General features: G+C 33.2%; 1 protein-coding gene across 1 annotated transcript in view; it reads left to right on the plus strand.

Moving 5' to 3' along the window:
• Nucleotides 1–25,018, plus strand: part of LOC126978928 (discoidin domain-containing receptor 2-like) — a 188,755-nt gene that overhangs the window by 91,933 nt on the left and 71,804 nt on the right. Inside the window, exons 4-9 of the mRNA XM_050828055.1 lie at nt 12,351–12,462; nt 17,504–17,735; nt 19,402–19,549; nt 19,751–19,939; nt 20,012–20,145; nt 20,577–20,784. Coding sequence (XP_050684012.1) covers nt 12,351–12,462; nt 17,504–17,735; nt 19,402–19,549; nt 19,751–19,939; nt 20,012–20,145; nt 20,577–20,784 — 1,023 coding nt within the window. The remainder of the gene's footprint in view (nt 1–12,350; nt 12,463–17,503; nt 17,736–19,401; nt 19,550–19,750; nt 19,940–20,011; nt 20,146–20,576; nt 20,785–25,018) is intronic.

The raw sequence follows: 25,018 nt of genomic DNA on the forward strand, positions 1-25,018 counted from the left end.
ATGCAACTGTTGTGTAATAAAGGGTAGTATAACACGAATATGGGTTTTTTATGCTAATAGTATCACATGAGTGTTTTAATACCTAATTATCAACAGTTGCATACAAGGCTTTATCTACACCTGGAATATGAATTCTCTTAAAGATTCTGAAATAGTTAACTTACTGCTTGCATTAAAACAGCTAGTTCTAGTAGTAACCTAACATCATCCATTACTGCATTATATGCAAATAAACTAAGTAATAATAAAAGAATTATTTGTTTTAGTAGTAATTTACATGTCGTATAGTGCAACTATTAAAATTCACTTGAATATTATATTATTTTGCAGCGTTTAATATATCTGTCCGTGTGCTGTCATAACTTGAATCGCTCATTTTTTGTAAACAAAACAATAAAAATATCAAAGAAAAATGGCGGGGATTCGAATAACCTACTTTTTTTTACTGCGCGCGACCTTCTGGTAGTGTGGACGGAACGCGCGTAAACGAAAATGTTCTTTTGTTGAAATTCATACAGATACCACGCATCGAGCAATAAGAATGTGGCTGTCTGTTGAAACTCTTTGCGCACGAAGGGACTTAAAGCATCGGTGTAGATAAATACAATGATCGTCCAAGTTACTATAATATTCTTGTTTCGTATACAAAAGTCAGATTAAGGATGCTATGATAAAAATTTATTATAATAGCTGTGACCCGCAGCTTCATCCACATTTATCAGTGTTACCATATTAGCTAGTTTCAATGCCAAGTTCCACCACATTTATATACATATATATATTTATTTTTGTTTTATATTGTTTCTAGAAAACAATCATATATCTCATATGTTTTCCTTTGACTGTTTCTTCTCCGACTTACCTTGCAAGCCCAACTATCACGCAAGTATTTTTAATTTTCTGGCTAATATGTATAGCCTAAAATACTTACAAATAATGTAGCTTTCTTTTCGCAACATAATAATCAAAATCAGTTCAGTAGATCTAAAGATACCATTTACAAACTTTAGCTCGCTACGAAAGCGCGAGGTTAAATAAACACTAATAAATCCATATTCTACTCAAACAATATTCAGTATTAAAGTAGGAAATAAAAAATATCTCAAGGATCCGTGATGAACCTATTGTCTTTCGCACTGCAGTTGCAATTATGGGGCTTCTAAGCTTTATTGTGCGCACTCAACAATACCGGTTTTTACATCCGTAAAGCCTTTATAAGCGTGAATTGAAAGGAATGTTTATTGCATATTTCTTTAATGAATACTTCAAATAGGCCATATTTTAATTCATTGTAATAAACATGGACTTGTAAAAAAAAGAAGGACTCCGCGCCGTGATATTAGCAATTGAGGCACCTTTAAGCTAGTGTGTGTATGGTTACGAGGGATACCAGTATCACAATTATTTCTCCCTTTATTAGTCATATATGGCCACAATTACTTCTTATGTTCCGTATTATCGTTTTTACACGTATTCACAACGCACGAGGGCATTTTTAAAATATTTTATTGAGACGCAAACTGATCTGTTATAGACGATGACAATTCACATAATGGCCGCCTATCAGCCTGTTGTGGTGTAAGTGTGTTCGTTTTGGTGCTACGCTACACGGAGTCCTTATTTTTTTTACTAGTCCATGGTAATAAACTGTTTAAGATTGATGTAAAATCTGACGTTTGTATGACTAGTTATCATAGACTTGACAACATAATTCAATTTAGCTAGTGTTTAGCTAGTCTAATATTCAAAATATTAAGATGCTCGTTTGTCCTGTGTTTCCATAAAAAAAGAAGCTAAGCCCAAGCGTTGCTGACTGATTTTTTTATGACAAAAAGGGACGAGACGAGCAGGACGTTCAGCTGATGGTAATTGATACGCTCTGCCCATTACAATGCAGTGCTGCTCTGGATTCTTGAAATACCCAAAAATTCTGAGCGACACTACAATTGCGCTTGTCATCTTGAGACATAAGACGTTACGTATCATTTGCCCAGTAATTTCACTAGCTACGGCGCCCTTCAGACTGAAACACAGCAACGTTTACACATTACTGCAGGAATAGGCGCTGTTATGGTACCCATAATCTAGACCAAGCTTACGACTTGTCAGTCAAAATCGATTACATTACATTAGTTTCACTTTCCTTTTCTATTTCTCTTTTTCCCTATTAGAAATGTTCTGCTCTCTCACATGCCTTAATTGTTTTTACGCTTGTATATTGTATGTCTGAACACTGTGTTATAAAATTATTTCGCTTATATGAAACGTTATCATTAAAGTGTCCTTACAGATTATAATTAGCCTAGCCATTTCAGAGGTTAGCGGGAACATACAGACAAAAACTTTCTTATCTTATTAAAACGTTATTTTGTAACAAAATATGTACGATGAATACTTATGCGTTATATTGTCTTAAGGTAATATATAATATAGAGTTTATATCTATATTATATTATTTTATATATCTTCTTGAATTATGTGACAAAAATGTAGGTTCAAACATATTTTATTTAAGTCTTAATGTGTACGAAATTGATGAGAGTTAGTTACTCCAATTTCAATCCGTTGGAAAATTAATGATTCACTGACCGAACTTGATATCTTCCTGAGAGAGAATTACAATAAATCGTTTTATTTAGTCAAGATTCAAAGCCTGTAACAACGCAATACCTGTATAATTAAAAATCTCCTCAAATTTTATTACAACCCTCGAAATACTCAGGGACTGCCCTACTCAAATATTAAGTTTTGTAGGAATTTTAAATTAAAACATTAGGCGTGGCGTCTCGGTGAAATTAAATATTAATAATGCTATCTAAGCGAACTGAGTAGGAGTCTGGGAACAATGAATTTTTAACAGTTATTCTCTTTTGCGACGGGCAATTAACGTAATGAGGTAGCAAGTTTTGGTCTGCCCTGGGGAGCTCAGAATTTGAGTTAATTTCTGGTTGGATTTGATACTCATTATTTACTTTTCAGGACAGTTTCATTCAATAATTATGTTACATCAATAAATTTAAAAAAAAATCAAATTTTAAATCATACTTTATAAGTTTATTGTACTTTAGTTTTAACGAATCAATGATATTCTTAGCTGGGTATCATTATTTAACTAAATAGTGGGCTAACTCTGTTATTAACTATTCTGTTTGATTGATTCTAATACATGATTGATGACGGATATCGTTACAGGCACGCGAGATGTTCATTTAGTTAAATTGAAACTTTAAACTTTTGTTTGTTTGTCTTTTAACATTGTGTAAACATAAATATCCCTACATATTATTAAAAGTAAAAGATGCTCTGTACCGCTAGTAAAAATATTCAGGTCATTATTACTTGGATTCCTGGCCACAGTGGCATCTGATCCTTTGCGCCTAATACGCCAGTATGGCTGTATGGACAACTACTGAGCTTATTTTAATAATAACACAGTGCTTTTACTCGTCCTGCAAAACGTTTACGTAAAAGACTAGTTCGTCCCCTGCCACTCGAACTTCTCCTCTGCAATTTCAAAAATATACATAAACACGTTCCAAATACGACCTCTAGATTAAGGCTAGGGTAAGCGTGTTCCCTCGTTCATTTGGCTAAGCTATATGTAAGAGATAGCTAGCTCATTTTGTGTGTGTGGACTTGACGAAGGATTTTAAAATCACATCTTGTTCAGCTCATCTATACTAATATAATATATATATAATATTATAAAGCTGCAGTGTTTGTTTGTTTGTTTGAACGCGCTAATCTCTGGTACTACTGGTCCGATTTGAATGATTCTTTCGGTGTTGGGTAGTCCATTTATCGAGGAAGGCTAAAGGCTATGTTTTTTTTTTTCAAAATTAGGGATCCGTAATAAATATGCTATTTTGTAACACAAGGTGTAAAATCGAAAACCTATTTTTGCGTGCGCTGCAAAATCTATTGACAATAGAACAAAATGATGTACAGGCTATAATATAGGCAATATTTTATCTCGGTATTTCCACGGAAACGAGAAAAACGCGGGTGAAACCGCGGGGCACAGCTAGTGTAATATAAGCGCCTTCCTCCTGATTACCCGTTTGTACATTTTGTATGTTAATTCATTAACCAAAATAACCTTAATCTTTGTTTGTCTTTTAACCAACTAACCTCTTGTATACATTACAAGTATTTGTTCTTTTCATCAACAGCAATCTCTGTCGAATATTCTCTGCAGTACTAAACTAGTTTCTAACCATGACCTTGTTTGTTCCCGAAGCCCGCTTTATAGATGAGAGTTTAATATTAAACATTGGCAAAATCTTTTAGGAAACGCCATCAGGCCAAACATTTCCTTCAGTTAATTTAAAGTCTGCTGTCATTAAACCCATTTAGAGTCACTTTATTGTGTTGTTATTGAATCAGACTTAGCTGTCACGCTCGTATATGTAGTACTCGTTCGAGTAAAGTCCATTTGAGTCGACTAATAGGGATAACTGATCGAGCTCTCTTAAAGCCCAAACACATGGTCCGATTTGGTACGGTCTGAACGGTAATAATAATAATTTATGGACACTGCAACAAACCATCGAATACGTTCCGCTACCAGACCGCGTCCGATGGTTCAGCCGTACCAAATCCGATCATGTGTTTGGGCTATAAGAGAGCCCGATCAGTCAGAGTAAAATTCACAGTAAAAATGTAAAATTTACATGTTTTTTACTTTATGAATATTTGCTAAAGTGGAGCCTTACCCAAACATCTTTTTTTAATATAACAGTCGCATTGATTATACATAATATATTTTAATATACAGCTTTAACAATTAAGCTCACCTGGGGACAGAGGTTCCACCGTCCATTTGTCGTCATAATGAATTGTTTTTCGCCGGATCTGTGTAATTTGTTCGGATAATATATCACGTGTTGCGGCATCTGGATTAGCCGTGTTGTCACACCCAACGATCCTACGATTGAGACAGGGTTACACCAATATTTTCTATTGATATACGTTTGCTCACGACTCCACCTACGTGGACTTCTGTGTGTGGCTATATTATAATCTGATATAATTTACATATCTAGATAGAGCCTCTTGCTGCTAGACAACCGATGAAAACAGGCCACGTTTATTACTTTAGTGTGCGTAACAAGCTATGTCTTACACTCGCGATTTGTGTCCGAATTTGTGTTAGCGTGCATGCATTGCTCAAAATAGAGGCTAACTGTCAATCCCTTTTTCGACGTTTTCACAGCTGTCATAATTCTTCTGGAAATATAAATGATCTAAGCGTCTAATATTAATATTAGGGTTCTATTCACGATTGCATAGGAAATGCACCATTTTTCGAAGAACTTTAATTGACTTTGTTAAACAAACAAATTGAAACCTTATAATGGCTTTCTGTTTAGAGTGTGTCACAAAAAATTGTAATTTTAATATTACAATTACAATATATCGCCGCACTATATTTATATCTTACCCATCTTTTGGCAAAACGTTAAAAGAGAAAGAGAGATATTCTTAGAATATTAACCGCTCGCGCCAGGTCTCATCTCCCTGGAAAACGCGTTTTACTGACGTTTACAACCGTTATTTTCCAGGTAACTGTCCTTCTTTGTTGCATAGAGCTTCATATTTATTATTGTGTTAAATAATAGTTATATATGCAACTGTCGTGTAATAAGAGGTATTAAAACGCGAATGCGGCGAACCATGCGAAGCCGAGTGTGATAATAGTATCTATCACATTAGGTTTTAATACCTAATTATCAACATTTGAATACAAGACTTTATCTACACCCATAATATAAATCCTCTATAAAATATTCTGAACAGAAAGTTAGCTTACTGCAGTGCTAACATTAAAAAAGCTAGTCCATTACATCATCCAAACGAGTGTTGTAATGTGCTGAATTTCATTACAACACTCGTTTTAATGATGTAATGGTTATAAGAACATTAGGTGTTTTAATGTTGGCAATAAGCTAACTGTTTCAGAATCTTTAATAGAGGATTTAAATCATGGTTGTAGATAATACGTTTTTATGTAACAGAAAGCCCTTATAACCCCTTTTTCTGACAATCCACTCAAGAATAAAAAATTTAAGATACTAACAGTTCTAGTCATTTCCTGTTTGGATAACCTATAACACATAATATAATTTATTACAATATAAGGAATGAGCGTTACATAGTTAGTAACATCGACAGATATTATTTAATAAATAGTATTGTTTTATACCATGCCTATTTTTTTGCGCACAATATTTTGTTCACGTTTTAAATATAAATGAAAACTCCACGAATTCCAATCTCGAGTAGGGGGAATTAAAATATTGAAGCGACTACCTACAAGGTTTTATATTCAATTTTACCCAATTAATCCAATCTATCAACGGCCAGATATTGCTTGCTTTTCTGTCTCGCGAGCCTTAGTTAAAGAGTTGTTATGAACTAAACTCAAAATATATGAGTCTTTGATAGACACTTACTTTTTAACAGCGAATAGAAAATATTTTTTATTCATAACTAATTTCAATCTATTTTCTACAGAGTTAGGACACTAACAAGTTTTTAGTAAATGCCTTACAATTTCTTCTTTTTTGAAAATTCTTTCACCATCTGTTTTCAAGGGTTATGTATCTCTAAAACAAAAAGATGATCCGGTTTGACTTACAAACTACTTACAAAATAAAATCAATTACATAATTACGAATGTAAAAAAGCCCATTTGTCTTCGACTAACTGTAGCAGTTTCCTTCCAACACTTTCCTCCATGCTAATCTTAGTAATTTTAAAATGTAATGTTACGTTGCCTGTTTTGGTGTCGGCACTGACAAGTATACCTTGGTCGGCCATTAACCCGCACAAATTCCCAGGGGAGGCAGAATTAGGGTTAGTATGTTGAGACGTAGAGGATGAGCTCAAAACTAACACGATATTTAAATTACAAGTTAAATAATGGGGTTATGTGCCAATGTATTCTATTAAAATATATAAATCAATATAAATACAAAATTGCACTCAAGACGATTTACAAAGACTAATAACCGTTTGTCTGGAAAGGAAAAGTGACGTCACTCGATCTTGTCTACTTCATATTGTTTTCACGCTGAATTGGTATGAAGCTAATTATCCATCCATACTCTGTGGTTAAACCACTTTAAGTACATGCCGCGGTACATTAAGTACCTACTGTCACCGCCTTTCCATAGCCAACAGCATTGGTAAGTCATACGAAAGATCCCTTCTGTATGTTAGACTAAAGATTTACGTCATAGTAACGTGTCTATCTACTCAAAGATTATCACAATTTAAAGTGCCATAAGAGGCAGACATTACTTTTCAAGATGAGTGGAAATTTTTAACATCGCAAATCATATTGGTGGTGGTAATTGTACCAAAAAACTTCGATGTTAGTTTATTACGCAAACTTCAACACTATAGTGTGCTACTACACACAATAGTGGATTGTTTTTTTAATGCATATTATTTTTTAATTAGGGTAAAATGTTCTTTTTAAATTATGCATACCTAGAACCTTTATTACCATTATTAAAGTAACTCGTGGATAACGGTGTAAAAATATTTTTAAAATGTTGTGTGAGAATTGTTTGTTATATAAAATTAAATATAAATAGTAGTTTTACGGGGCATTCGAATAACAAGAAATATTTATTGTAGACCTTTATATCGTATATTGTGGCATTCATTGAAACATCCGTACAAAGATCTATTAAATTGTCATAAATCAAATTCTAGAACCAGCCGAAGATAGAATTAATTGGTATTAACGTAACATTCATTTTATTTATAAGTGAAACTCGTAAATTTTCCATGTATAGGTAACGATATTAATTGAGTTATTATGTAAAATTGTATTCGGATATTTTATACGCTTAAATCAATGTTACATTAAGAAAATACTAATTATCCAAATAGCCGCATTGCACCGACATAATAAATTCGCTCCTGATTAGAAAAATATCGAAATATGATAAGGTTTCCACTAAGGCGGAACGTAACGTTAAATAAATAAACCTACCGACATTGAAACATTCCCCATCCTGTATCCATAACACAATTTAAATTTTTCCCTTTGTGCTTCACTGACGCTGTGTATTTTGCTTTCGTTTCATTATAAACAGCAAAGAAAACAAAAATTCGGCATTTTGCCTCCCTCAGCGATATGCCTGCCGTGCTTAAGTACAAAGTAGATATGTTATTATCGTTGGTAACTACACCCTACGGCGGGGAAGCTGAACATGTAGGAATAACAATGTTTAAGGAAAACAGCCGTTTGATAATATTGTTCAATTGTTCTTTTAAATATTTCAATCCTGTTTATGTGTCAACTATCTTTATCCGCGACTTTTGACGTGTGAAATGGGTATCGCGTTCCATCTGGCGCTTATTTCTGCCATGAAGCAGTAATGTGTAAGCATTACTGTGTTTTGGTGTGAAGAGCGCCGTAGCTAGTGTAATTACTGGAAAATGAGACTTAACATCTTATGTCTCAGGGTGACGAGCGGAATTGTAGTGCCGCTCAGAGTTTTTGGGTTTTACAAGAATCCTGAAAGGCACTGCATTGTAATGGGCAGGGCGTTTCAATTACCATCAGTTGAACGTCCTGCTGTCTCGTCCCGTAAAATAAAATAAAAAATCTGGAACTCTTAAAAAAATAAGTCATATGAATGTGATAGAAATATTCATATAACTAAACATATATTACATAATATGTGTGTGCATAATTAAGTGCCAATCGTATATATTAAGTAGTTAAGGCGTGAAAGCGTACCAACAAAAAAAGAAATAAATCGCATATGTACAATAAATTACACTTGTGTAGGCTTCGTTTTAACTCTTGCCGAAATATCATAATATCAATGTATACACTTTACTCTTGATGTTTGAAACACAATACGTATATATACATATATATAAGCTGTAGATTTTTTTAGAATGTTTTCGGGCAAGTTGATTGATATTGAGATACATGAGTATACATGAAGAACTAATGATTCTACATCAGCTAAAACAAATAAAATTTAAACATGTATAAAAAGTTTAATAGATATTATTATTATTTTAATTTGTTTTAATACCTACTAGTTAACGAGGACTGATTCAGGTTTAGCAATCTACGCCCGCTGCCGCGGCACGCTACGCTCGGATCGTGCGTTGTGGTCAACAGCCTAAATTTGTTTTCAACCTACTAGTGAACAATTAGTTGATTACACTAATGCATAACTAAAAAATAATAACTATACAAATTATACAAGAAATAGACCAATCAGCGACGACCTCATAAACTAACGACCAGTAAAATTGTCTAAATATTTGTTTACTTTGTAATCATTGTCTTACAATGTCACTAAATACTGTGCTAAAGTGTACCCGTGAAATTATAATGGCACTAAAACCAGCGGGCCAACCATGAACTCTTATTGCGGTTCAATTGACAACCTAAAATGAACTGCTTTGCTATTTCGTACCACGACGTGATTAGAGCTATCTTATTTAGGTTGACGTCAAATCAACTGATTAAATCGCAATGATGTCAATTAAATGTCAAAAATGCTATCAATTGAATCGCAAACTGATTTAGTTCGTTCATTCATTCGTACCATGAGGTGTTATTTCAACCTAAACTGGATAGCTTATTTGTCAAAGTGACCGATTCGAAAAAAGTTGCTACATCCTTAGAGGAAAGTGAATCGTGTTGTTAATAACTTTTTAAAAATAGCGAAAACATAGAAAAGAAACATTTTATTGATTAAAAATGAGATGAGAATACTTTATCGGACTTTTTTGTAAAACAAAATACTGAAAATAGATACCAACATTGAAAATACTAAAGACGAGGCAGTAAGGGCCCGGGCTATAGACTGTTCGCAAGAACGAATTAAAAAAAATGTACTCTGTGGTACTGTCAAAACCAAACATCAATGGAGGTGCGTTCATAACTCGTTATTTTTACGAAAACACATAAGCAAACATTTAATTTGTAATTCATAGAACTATATTTATTTATATTACTATTATTTAATAAGTATAAAAAAGGGCTCAATGGTTTATGATTTGACGCAATTGCGCAATTTTAAAATGTATTTTTAGTATTTTCTACGCAAAAAAACCGCTAAAATCATATCATTTTAGGTTTCGAGATGCAATTTTATTTCGTTCTTTCTTCATAAGCGATCCAAACGCCATTCAGTAAAAGGCACTTCATGGTACGAATTTTAGTGGTTCAGTTTAGGTACCTAAACTGAACTGCACCGGATTCGCATCGCTTATTAAAAGATGATGATAGGCCCTCAGGCCGTTAAATTGTAAGAAATGAAGTCATAAGGTTGACAATTTACCGGTTGAAAGAGAGAAAAGAAAGAAAAAATGTCTTGTGACGTCATTATAAATTCTGATAATAGTTCTCAAAGTTATACTAATTATAATAACACTAGGGAAATTATTATTCGCATATCTCCGCTTTGACAATATCCCTACGACATATTATGATGAAATTTAAATACACGTAGTATGTACGAATAAATATAATTATTTTCGTCTAGTAACCATACAAGTTGTCGCTTCCATCAATTATTAAGATTAATAGCTGATTACAAAATTCCGTACTTAACAATTAAATGAGTTTTTTCTGTGCTATTGATAAAGCTAAATCCTCATAACTGTAATAGTAAAATATTATAAATGTAAAACGTTGACCACTATTTATTTATTAAAACATAATTATGTAGGAAAATTTTCGCGAGAGAAAATATTCAAGGTGTGGTCACCGACATGGAATTTAACGTAAATATATTATAAACATTTTTAGCATACTATGGGGAAACGCAAGACATTTTTGTTCAAAGTTTATTTATATTTAATTACTGGATGTGTGGCGGTCCTCCACTGTGCGGTTTTCAAGGAGCTTTCTTCCACGTACTACAAAGCTGTGGAATGAGCTTCCTTGTGCGGTGTTTCAGGGACGATACGACATGGGTACCTTCAAAAAAGCGCGTACACCTTCCTTAAAGGCCGGCAACGCTCCTGGTGTTGCAAGAGATTGTGGGCGGCGGTGATCACTTAACAACAGGTGACCCGTACGCTCGTTTGTCCTCCTATTCCATAAAAAAAAAAACAGTATTAATATCCCACTTTATTCGAAGACTTTGGCCAACTTATAGGTAATGATCACATAATCCAGTAGAAGTTTGGTTCAAAAATGCTTGTCGCATTTTTTGTTTTCTTCCTTTCTTCGCTTAAGAATTATGTAGAGTCCGGAACAGGTACACATCTGAAATTGCATGGTCAGCTATGTGGCGAATGCATTAACACCTAACAAATAAACTCTCATAACTTTTGCTAAGTCACCAAAAATGTGTGTGCTATCGCGTAGTCGTCATAACACATCCTTTCTTTTTATCAATCCCTCTCTCCCAAGTAATGAACAATGCCTTTCCAACATACCATACGCAATTTAATAATTATTTATTATTATTTTATAAGCTTTGCCGTATTGCAAGTTATCCTGGATTTCACCATAGTCTCACCAACTTTTGACCACGACCTTCTGGACATTCTTGTCTTAAGTGATCCATTTTTCATCACAAGTTACTAATCTCTTGAAAAACAGTTCGATTTCATCACGTCGCCTTCGAATGGCAAATGTGTACACTTTTCATTATAACTACATATTATTAAACAAAGTCCTCCGTCGCGTCTGTCTGTCTGTCTGTTCGCGATAAACTCAAAAACAGTAGTTCAAAAACAGCATGAAAATCAGTGCTACTGCACCGATGCTGTTTCACCAATGGTTAGCTTGGTTTCGAGGAAGGTTTTAGTATATAATTTGGAACATTTTTTGGGTACATTCTTATATACACTAACGATATTTGTTCAAGATGTCGGACAGAACAGCGTCTGTTGGCTCAGCTACTTTTATATATAACTGAAATACCGATCCAGATGGGTACCAATGCCGATTTTACTAACAAGCAGTAATACGAGTGAATCATTTTTGCTATAACCAAATAACTTTTTGGTAAAACATAAAAAATGGTCTCTCAAAATAATAACTTTGTTGATGAAGTAGAAGGAAATCTGTTTTGTCGCCTGAAAATCAAAACTTTAGGATTGCCCATTGCGAACGCTTTGTCGAAGTCCCGTCTGTGACTAGAGTTACATCGACACACAAGTAACTTTCAAACTTTATTTTTATGAATATTTTGTACTATATTTATTTATTACATACTGCATTACTTCATCTGTGAATTTCTGAAACATAGAAATGTAACATATTGTATAGGCTCTGGCTCAAGAATATTAACTACTGATTAATAACAAATATATGCATTAAGACTATAAACAGTTTTTTTTTGTTACAGTCGACACTGGTAGTTGTGAGGTACCACTGGGTATGGAAAATGGAAAGATTTTGGACGACTCCCTTACGGCTAGTTCTAGCTACGACCAGAATGTTTCACCGTTATGCTCTCGGTAAGTTCATAACAGTTTTACATGATTAACATAATACTATAATCCAGCTGAAACAAAGTTCTTACTGAATAATTTTTGTCTCACAATCATTTCTAATTCACTATGTAAGTTGTTACTTAGCATGAATGCAAAATAGTTTCTTGCTAACTGTTACTTTGGGGACCTCTAAGTGTTGGAGAGAAATTAGGTCAGTTCTGCATGTCCTTTTCAAGATTAATCTCTTAACAGTTTAATTCCAATTTATTAGATCTATGTTCAAAATACAGTCACTTTCACAATCATTTATTATAGTTTGCATATCATTATTATTTATGAATTTTCCTAATAATTACAGCCCATTAAATATTTCCCAGGTTCTTTGTACGTATTTACAAGTAATATTATTTAAGAATATAAATATTACTAGTTTATCCATTTTTAGCTGAGACATTATTCTGTTCATAAGAAAAAAAGCTCTTTGTATTAATAAATTCTTTTTAATTTCGTAACATATTTCTTTTGAACATTTCTGGGATAAAGATGTAAAAGCATATACATTATTATAGTTTGCATCATGCTCATCAAGAGAGTTACTAACTCGACTTAACCGAGTAGTAGGCATAACAAGTTTATGTTTGTTCCTAGTATCAACATTATGATTATATATATACCATACAATATATCGTATCATTATATAAATATAATGGTAGGCAATACTGTGGTAAAATGGATAATATATGAACCCTAAGCTATCCATGTTATAACAATACTGAACAATGTTACTATTGCATTAATTGTGAATTCCTAAACTATGAAACACAAATCGCAGAGTGAACGAGGGATTAGAACCGTTATGTCGCCATTCTATATTAAGTGCTTTCGTAAATCTGAAATTACTTGTGCAGAGATGAAGCTTACTCGTGGAAACGTCAAATCAAAATCAAATCAAATCAAAATCACTTTGTTCATGTAGGTCAAGGGAATGACACTAATGAATGTCAAGTTTTCTTTTCTTTTTACATTTAACTGCTACTTCGGAAAAGGTTGAGCTTTTATGAGAAGAGAGAAGCAAGAATACTCAAACGTCAAGTTTTCAATGCTTTACACGAGTGAGTCGAAAATGTAAATTGATGCGAAAAGACTACAGTAATTGGATTCAGTAGATGCATCAATCCACACACACTGTAAATAAATAGAGGTATTTTGTTATCGATTGTAAAAAATATAATAACTATAATTTCAAAAATATGTAGCAGAGTGTCTGGTAACAGGACCATCCTGCCACAAACTCGTTACGCAGCTATCGCTTCCCTCGACCATATTTTAGGGAAGTAAACGACCCATACCACGACGCCGCTACAAGCAGTGACGATGCCTGTTACGAGAACTCAACCAAATAACTTGCAATATTCACTTAATACCTCCATTAGTGGTAGAGGCAATTATTGAGAGCTACATAAAAACTCCTTCGCCCCCGACTCACCTTAGTTTTTAGACTTAATCATAAAGTAAATTTATCAATAATTTCTCATTGAAAATATTACAACCAAAATATGTTTACGATATCAGTTATGTACAAAAATTTCATCATGTAATAAAACTTCTTCTACCGTGAAGTTTATTTGCTGGCTAAGAAATAATATCTTTCATGTTCAATACATATTGGTAAGGTAAATACAGTTATTTGTGATGATGAGTTAGTCTTTTTATCGTAAAAAAAGTCTTATGGCAAATATTTGTTTATATTTAGTCAAATGAGTCTTGCAATTCTAGTGATTAACAAGTAATAAAGATTTATCAGCGCTTTTAGCTTGCTCGAAACCTTCTACTGGAACACAGAAATTTGCACCAACATTCTTTGATTAAGTGCCTAAATTAAAGTTAATTTTCTTAACGAATGCGATCCCTTTATTGTACGTTCATGAACCATCTATTTTCTACAATACAGTATTTATTAGACTTGCAAGTGAACAATAGTCTTTTGAATAGTCTCTGTGCTGCTACATAGTTCAAACAATTGACAAAGGGTTTCCCGTTCGGTCGTAAGCCCGCATAAGTCCAATACGAAACAATAGAGAGATATTCGACGTTTGTTGAAGGTATTTTGTTGAGGGACATCATGTCTTTGTAGCATGTTACTATCTAATCATCCCTTACCTGTCACGCAAACTCTCATATAACTGCTATTATCTCTATAAATGATTGAAATACAAAATTTTATAGTAACAATATAATACTTCGTTGATTGTTTTGAAAATGTACTCTTAACTTTACACGGGCACTGATTTCTATTTACTGTACCTACATGCCAGTCTTTACGCCATCGCATTTCGCAAACGGGAAGCGCAATCATCCTTACTTGGCCTGAAAACGAAACACATTACGAAGCTTAAAGCCTTGTATTCACTAGAAAACTTGAATATTCAACATAATTTCGTCACACATACAACATATCGTTCAGCGCTCTATAAAAAACTTTATTAAACTGGTCTACTGCTCGAGATTTTCATTAAATGTTCAGGCAGTCAATATTATCTTCATATAATAATATGCTTTTAGAATTTGATATTTTTGGTAATGCTCGTCATACACGGAACAAGTGTAACTTTAACTGTATCCGGTGTAATAGATACATTTGTGTGTAATATAAACTTGATTGATTAATGTTCATTATCCATACAGATTTAAAAATAGATATAGTGTAGTGATCAATAAATTTCATTCCACGTACAACAAATTAATATAATGAACTTCGCCACGAATTGTTATCAGATGACACAGATATTATGTTAAAGTAAATGCGTCATTTAAGGCATGCACGGTGCCGATTCCGAAATAATAATAATAATATTGATACAAATTATCTTGCTCCAAACTAGGCAAAGCCTGTACTATGAGTGCAAGACAATAATATATTTAATGCAATATACTTACTTAAACCACGGACGAGTTAAAAAAGAGGGAGCCCGCGCCGTGATATTAGCAAGTGAAGCACCGTTATGCTAGTGTGTGTGCGGTTACGGGGAATCGTAATCATCAATAGTAAAATCATTTATGGCCACAAATACTTATAAAGTATCGTTCTTACACTTTTCCACAACGGACGACGGCATTTTTAAATATTTTATTGAGACACAAACTGATCTGTCACAGACGATGACAATTCTCATAATGGCCGCCTATCGGCCTGTAGTAGTGTAAGTGTATGCGTGGGGCTTATTTACACGTTAATCGGCTTGTTTTGGTGCTACACTGTTACGTAAGGTGACACGGAGTCCTTATGTTTTTACTAGTCCGTGACTTCAACATACATAAATACATATAAATATCCATGACTCGGAAACAAACATTCATATTCATCATATAAATGTTTGCACCTACCGGGATTCGAAACCAGGATAATAATTATAATAATCACGACAAAATATTAGTAATACAATTCAGATTAAAATATATATATGAATTAAAATATGGGACTTGTAACGTTATAGATTAAATTAAATACCACTTCTCTAAATTATTTATCTCTAATGATTAAATTCTAAAACGTTAAAATATAATTGTGATTCACTTCGCTGTAATAAGGTATGCGAGCTTCCTTTGCCATGACGGAGCAGAATATATATTTAGATAACTTATATAATTATAATTTCATTTAATATATTTTATACAGGACGAAGTAAGCTGTATTTGAATATCATATCCGGATCACGGACGAGTAAAATAAGAAGGACTCCGTGTCACCTTACGTAACAGTGAGGCACCAAAATAAGCCGGTAAACGTGTATGTACACAGCCCCACGCATAAAAGCCGATCGGCCACCATTATGAAATTTGTCATCGTCTGTGACAGATCAGTTTGCGTCTCAATAAAATATTTTAAAAATACCGTCGTGCGCTGTGATAAAGTGTAAAAACAATACTATAAAAGTATTTGTGGATATATGATTCTTTAAGGGAGAAAAAATTGAGTATCTGGTATACCCCGTAACCACACACACACTAGCATAAAGGTACTTGCTAACTTGCTAATATCACGGCGCGGAGTCCTTCTTTTTTTACTAGTCCGTGATCCGGATATTTTTATGGTTACCATTTACGTGTATCGGAAACTTTATTTTAACTTGAATATTTTATCAGGGCTCCATAATCTAAAAATGGGAATACATGAATTGTGTTACATTAAATTATTAGTTCTTAATATCATTATATCACAGAATGCGTGGGGTCGATATTAATATTCTCCTCTTTAACGTGTAGATTGATTTAGATGAAAGTAATATTTTAAGTCATTTTATAGCTAGTGTTGTATTTATCATATAGATATACAGCGTGACATTACAATGGCAACATTAACGGCCGTTCCCAATATACTCTCTACAGATAGAGATAAATTACTACCTTCTACTATCAGTAATTAGCTGTCAATAATCTGTAGCTGTCCCAATATACCAGATAAGCCATTCTTATCGTCTTATATTGGGACGCGTGAATTGCAACTTCTATCGCTGGTAAGCTATACGCCGTCCCATTGATAGACAGCGTGCACGGATAAGGTGAGTTACCGTCGATAAGTTTATTAGTACAGTAAAGTCAACGATACTTACGATTTTTATCTCAAGTAAGATATAGACTGAATATTGGGAAAGGCCGTAAATGAACACACGTAAGAACTACTAAACCTTAACCATTTAAAAATAAATTTAAATAATTGAAATTTTTAAATGTTCAAACAAAGAAATTAAACATTCATAAAACTATATATTTTAATCATTAATCGTGGTATCTATTCACCTACAAGCTCTAAACCTACGGTGCGGCATGGAACATGTAAGTGTGAGTAGGTACCTACGCTAGCTCGCGGCTACTAGATTACTTACAGGATGTTCCGAAATGATATTATGGAAATTTGATTTATTTAGATGAATTAAGTATTTTTATTTTTGAATTTATTATTTTTATGATTACGGTTACGTAGTTTTACTCATGTTGCGATTGTAAGGCAACAACTGTTTAAAAAACTGAAATAATTATTTTACTACAGTACTTTCATTGTATGCAGGATTCGACATGAGTTACGCGGCGGAGCCTGGTGCCCCAATGGGCTGATAACACCAAACAGCAGGCAATACCTACAGATAGACTTACTTGACGAATACTTAATTACTGCCACAGAGACCCAAGGCAGATTCGCTAATAAAATTGGTGCTGAATTTGTTAAGTTCTATATGGTCGAATATTGGCGTGATGCTCTCAACCGTTGGGTCCAATACAAAGACTTAAATGATAGTAATGTAAGTATATTTGAAGTAACTTTTAGTGAGTATATTTTGTTTGAGTAAATAGACATTAGGAATGGAATATGTGTTTGCTAACAAGGAACTACAATATAGGAAACCCACATACTTAGTGGCCTGGTTTTTTATAAGTAATCATTCTACATACATAAAACAAAATATGTGAAATGATACTGACACACTGTTACGCAAATTATCTTGCCCCAAACTAGGCATAGCCTGTACTATATGTACAAGACAGCGATATATTTAACGATATACTTATTTAAACATGCATAACCAGTACATTACCAGTGGGAGGCTCCTTTGCACAGGAAGCCGGCTAGATTATGGGTATAACAACCACGCCTATTTTTGCCGTGAATCAGTAATGTGTAAGCATTACTGATTCACGGCATTTCGGTCTGAAGGGCGCCGTAGCTAGAAAATTACTGGGAAAATGAGACTTAACATCTTATGTCTCAAGGTGACGAGCGTAATTGTAGTGCCGGTCAGAATTTTTGGGTTATTTAAGAATCCTGAGCGGCACTGCATTATAATGGGTGGGTGTATCAATTACTATCAGCTAAAACAAGCTTTAAATTAAAAAAAAAACATAAATATATATAAACATCAATGACTCGGAAACAAAAATCCATATTCATCATAAACATATTAAACGCGTTCAAATTGAAATGATTATTCGATTTTTTTTTAAAGTAGTAACAAAGTTTTTGGCCTAACTAACCAAACAAAATAAACTATACAAGAATATTATTATAATTTTTTTCTTTTAATTAAACTGCCAGATATACTTATATTGAAAAACAAATGAAACGCTTGTATTTTAATGTCGAATTATTTGATTTACATAATGTACAATCATATCAATATGCATTAATTCATTTATTCGCATTTCACTCAAAATAATTGAGTAGTAAAGTGTAGTAAAGCGAGATGTGTTTTGTTGTTTCAAACATTTATTTACATTATCCTCTAAGAGAACACGAAATGTTACTTAACCTAATGTGTTAACGTGAACACTGAACACTTAATATGTAAAATATCCTTGTTTGCGAGGTCAAGCCCATGAATCTTTCTAACATTTTTCTTTTATACTATTACACATAGTATCAAAAAGAAAAATTTTATAAAAGAAAATATGGTAAGTTTCGTTGAACATTTTTTCAAAATTTTCGTGCTGAATCTACTCAAAATAAAACAAATCGAAGGCAAAGATAAAAAAAAATGTAGTCCAAATTCCAAAGTGGTTTTTATTAGCTATGCTTGTAAGGCACATAATCATATCCTCCTAGTTCAAACTAATTATGTACTGTATGTATTTTATAATAGCTTTGAAACATAACTGTATCAAAGAAAATATGTTTGTTAAAAATAGAACACATATTTAAAGATTTTCCAAAATATATATAAAAAATTATATAATTTTAATGGCCAAACAACTTTGAAAACGGAAGCGCAGTTTGCATATATAATACGTCCCAATGCGACACTAAAATCAAAACTCTGAATGATATTATTTAAAACTTCAATGTAGTTAAATAATTTGATACTATATAATGAAGTAGGGCAGTATTTATGATTTTAAAGAAAAATTAATTTCTGCAATATTTTAATACATACTGAGTGTTATGATGACTGATATGTGAATACATTGTTGTAGTTGATCCCGGGAAATACGGACACATATACCGCAACGAAGACAGTGTTGGAAGCACCATTCATAGCGTCGAAGGTTCGCTTCGTGCCATACACTGATCATCCCAGGACTGCATGCATGCGAGTAGAACTCTACGGATGTCGATGGAAACGTAGGTACAACAAGTATAGCATATTAATAGCTAGCGCCCCGGGACCTAACGCATTGCGACGTGCGACTGTATTAACATGAATGCAACGCGATCTTTGGCCAACGTTCACAGATACAGCTTTATGAGTTCTTTGCAAATTTGTGTTTCTCTAATATTTTGTATATTTTAAATATTAGTGTCAATATTCACTTGTTTCCTCAGAGGCTATTGTGGCATATGCTGCCCCCAAAGGTGGACAAATGCGATCAATGACAGGCGGAGCACGTTTTGAAGACTTGTCATACGATGGAGTCTTACGAGGCACTGATCTTGTCGATGGACTCGGTCAAATCACCGATTCCTTTACTGGTCCATCTGACTTTGAACTACTCGATGAATCAGATACTCAAGGTAATATTGTGACAATATCATTTTTTTTTTGTCTATTCTCTAGGTGATCTCAAAACGAATGACTGTTTGCAGGATCACGCTGGGTTGGATGGAATAAGACAATGTTAGCCGGTTCTTCAGTAAACATAACATTTAATTTCACTGATACAAGACTTTTCTACGATATTGGTATACATACTAATAATATGTTCACTAAAGACGTGCAGGTATAATCTTTTTGTTATTAGTGTCCGTACTTTCTGTGTAACGAAATTTTATAATAATTTTAGCTTTTCAGCTTATTCTTAAGCAAATTTGCCTTATTCCAATAAAAATTGAAATGGGTGAAACTGTTTTGCAATTTAAACTAAAATATTTATAATATTGACTTGGCGATTGTATATTAAATTTGTGCAATAAAGAAGAAGATATTCTATTATATTATATTATGATGCATGATATCATTTTCTTGTGAATGAGTTTAAAATTACTTTGTTTTATTTTGCTTTATTATAAATTATTAATTTGGTACTCAATGTTAATTAACAATGAGTACCAAATTAGTGAGTACTATGATGATCACTATGATATAATATGATAGAGTATCACTATGTTATATTATATACAATAATTTTTTAAATGTCATTTTCTTTTGTAGCTCTTCAAAGAAGCCGAAGTATATTTTTCCTTGGAAGGTGAGCGCTGGCAAAAAGACTACATATCGTATGAACCTAAACAAGATAAAGTATCTGAGCGTGCTCGAACAATTTATATTGATCTAGAGAACCGAACTGCTAAGTACATAAAGATAAAACTATATTTCCATCATAAGTGGATCTTAATCAGCGAAGTAACATTCAAATCGGGTAAGTGGTTTTGTTTCTAAATGGTAATTGAATATTATGTTGTCATCTTGAATACAATATTGTTATATGAATTTTCAATCGTTAGAAGTTCTATCTAAACTTATGTTACAGATCGGTTAGAAATGTTTCCAGATGACACTAAAACACAACGTGGTATTTCGGTGTACAAAAAATAATTGGTAATACATTATTACCTTATGATCACGCTCAAACCAATCCCTCAGTAAGATAGGTGTACAAAAATGTTTTTGTTCCGTTTTGAAAGATTTTGTTCAAGATATTTTTTTCTCATTATTGTTAAACATTTCATTGTTATTAAATCATATTGATTTTTATTGCTTAGATTATACCATAAAATAACGCCACCAAAAATTTATATGAGCGTATAATGTATTGTCACTAAAAATATGGAATTAGTAAAAATTGTAGCAGCAAGCAGAACTTAATATCGTATTAATTTACTTTGTAACAAAAAACAGTTTTCAACAAACTCTTTTCTCTGGGTGAAAATTGAACAATAACTATGCTGTCGCTACTCGTATGCACGCAGCATTACTTACAAACACCATAATCTTCTTACTTTCTTCAAGTAGTCTATAACATCTATATAAATAATGAATATTATTTATACCTGTAATAAAACATTACAAAATGATATTTATTCTAAAGATTTTTGTGAATCATTACAAATCATTACACGCTTCACATGTATGTATCTATGTTTGTTTATAACCGACTCATTTGGGCGCGATTGTGACCAACTTTAAACGGCCAGATTTGGTTCAAACTTCGTTGATGAATAAGAGAAGTATCGAGAAGCGATGACAATAAATTAATCTAATAAAATTATTTCATTTTTTAATTTGCAAAATAAGATTTTTGTTAATGTATTTACTTTTTTCTTCTATCGTCGATAAGGCAGGAATCGAAGTTCATTTTAAATTTCAACCATAATCTTTTCAACAAAAGTGTGTTTTTTTTGTATTTACAACTAATTTTTATTTTGATCACAGAAATATATGTCAGTGTAAATAACATAACAAACGTTGAACACACCAAGAACGATCAAAGCAAAGTGAGGAATCTGAGCGTAAAGTTGAATGCTAATAGATCTCTTCAAGTTTCACTTATCTGTTCCAAGCACTCGTAAGCCCCCAGCTATTTCACAAATTTTATCTTCCTCTAATTAATCCATGGCTTTTGAGGAAATCGCTTCCTAAGTGATAAATCATCATTCGCTAAATGAGGGAACCCGTAATTAAAAGGAGGATTTGATCGAGATAAATGTACCGACACCAATTATTGCTATTCATATTCAGATATACCAATACCTCAACTGAAAATTATTTTTCTACTAGCTGGCCCAGCAATCGTTGTATTGCGTAAGTATTAAAAAAACAAATGATAAGCTTTATTCGGGTATAAAAATAGATGACGACCGATTCTCAGACCTATCAAATATAGCTATAAATATAAATAAAATTGGAGTGTCTGTTTGTTATATTGAAATAACGGTTTTTCACTCCATTTTTATGAATATGTATACGGTACATACGCCAAAATATTTTTTTTTTACAATTTTTGTCTCTCCGTCGGTCTGTTTGTTCCGGCTAATCTTGGAAATGGCTGGACCAATTTTGACCGTAGTTTTATTGGCAGATCGTTGATTTAATAAAAAGTAACTTAGGCTATGTTAATTTTAGAAAAATTCTTTAATTTTAGAAAAATAATGTAATGTTGCTATGTCCAAGAAACGGTCTAACTCTAAAAATATGGCAAAACAACGTTTGCCGGGTCAGCTGTACATAAAATTTATTGTACTACAATTATTGTATTCTATAACCATCTTGCTAGCTGCATAAATAATAATAAAAAAACAATAATACAAAAATCGTGACTAAAAAAGAGGGGTTGATCGTAGAAGGTTGAAAATTTGAAGTGGTATGTTTTTTTCAATGTTGAATCATAATAAAATTAAAATTAAATATTTTTTCAAAAAAATAAAAAAATATATTTAGAGGTGGGTCACCCTTATCATTAAGGAGTATGAAAAATAGATGTTGGCTGATTCTCAGACCTATCCAATATGCACACAAAATTTCAGACAAATTGGTTTAGCCGTTTCGGAGGAGTTCGGTAACAAACACCGGAACCACACGAGAATTTTATAAATATAATTTCACGGTCGTGATTTTTGCTACCATTGTTTATTAAAATACTTTCTTCTTCAATCAAGTTACCTTCGTTTCACCAAAAACCATTTATTACGGTCTATAAGGAAATAATCATGAAATCTTATTTAATACTAGCTGACGCGGCAAACGTTGTTTTGCCATATAAATTATTTTTAGAGTTTCGTGGACATTGCAACATAATTTTATTTTTCTAAAATCAAAGATTTTTTCTAAAATAGACGTAGCCTAAGTTACTCCTTATTACATCAGCTACCTGCCAATAAAAGTCCCGTCAAAATCGGTCCAATCATTTCAGAGATTAGCCGGAACAAACAGACAAACAGACACTCCAATTTTATTTATATGTATAGATGTATAGATAAAAATCCATTTAAATATACAAAGACAAGATTAATGTTTAGCTTAGCTAACGTTAGACATTTAATTTGGCCCAATTAGGAACCTTATTATCGTCACAATGTCCGCTAATTACGGCACAAACAAATGTAATGCGGTAAGGTCCGTCTTTTGTATACGACATCGTGTTTTTACCGTAGCTAAACTAACCATTGTAATAATAGCTCGTGGTTTGGTATTTTTTTAATGTAATTTGCAGATGTAGTCTGTTGTTATAAGTACCAGTGGGAGGCTCCTTTGCACAGGAAGCCGGCTAGATTATGGGTACCACAACGGCGCCTATCTCTGCCGTAAAGCAGTAATGTGTAAACATTACTGTGTTTCGGTCTGAAGGGCGCCGTAGCTAGTGAAATTACTGGGCAAATGAGACTTAACACCTTATGTCTCAAGGTGACGACCGCAATTGTAGTGCCGCTCAGAATATTGCGGGTTTTTCAAGAATCCTGAGCGGCACTGCATTGTAATGGGTAGGGCGTATCAATTACCATCAGCTGAACGTCCTACGCGTCTCGTCCCTTATTTTCATTAAAAAAAAAGTAATGTTCAATCATTGACATAGCGTTTATGACTTATTTGCATGAGTTAGCAATAAATAAACAAAAAAATAAATAAATAAAAATTTCTTTTCCACTTTTGTTTATAGTAGTAAGTTTAAGATAATACTATCTCCCTGTATTTGACTTTTCATTAAGGAAAATCAACTGATTGCATTTTAACTCTTAGGTGTATTGCAATAAGTATCATATTATAATACAATACAAATAAACATAGCTAAAATAGAACACCATAGATCCATATTATGAACGTATCAAACCCTAAAGATTTTAATGTGCCGGAAAATTGGGAACTAAGTAACAAATTTTAACTATACGCAATTGTTGTATAAAGTTCAATGACTTTATCCAGCAGCGGACGTATTCCGGCTGATGGTGATAATAACAATAATAATAATAAATCTTTATTTCCAGTATCATGACTCATATTAATCGTTAGAAATACAGCAAACTTATTTTCTATGTTAGTACTTATCCTAAACCAATTACTTATTAAGTTACTGACGTGTGTCACCGCTGCACCATTCCGTTAGAAATACTGCAGCAATGACCCACATATCTGCAATCCAACCTGCTCGCAATCATCTTTAGAATGCTGTTGGTACTGCCGCGCACTCTGCTCACCAGGGATCCACATCTTTTGCGTACAATCGCATAAAAACAGTAGACCCGTGCTTCCGTGAACATCCCTGATGCAGTACAAAATAATGATGATGATACAATGATCTTGACGTGATTTTCCATTTCCGTTCATATCCAACTTAACAATATTTGTGGTGTGAACACAAATGTTGTGACACTGTACAAAGTCATAGTACGGCCGATCGTGCATACAATCGCTTGCCTGTCTTCAGCTTTCATCTCTCTTCTTTGACCCTAACACGTTAGTATGGGCCTCCCACACTAACTTACCAGGGTCGAAGCATGCGACTACAAAAGACCGCAAATAAAATCCTGTTTAAGACGAGCTAAACGGCCGCGACACGTGTTTGTGGATTCCGATGACATCACTACACACGCAAATCAAATCATATCAAAAATACTTTATTTCATAGGTAAAAGATAAAAGATAGAACATAGGTAAAGATT

The sequence above is a fragment of the Leptidea sinapis genome, chromosome Z, assembly GCF_905404315.1.
Source record: "Leptidea sinapis chromosome Z, ilLepSina1.1, whole genome shotgun sequence".
NCBI lineage: Eukaryota > Metazoa > Arthropoda > Insecta > Lepidoptera > Pieridae > Leptidea > Leptidea sinapis.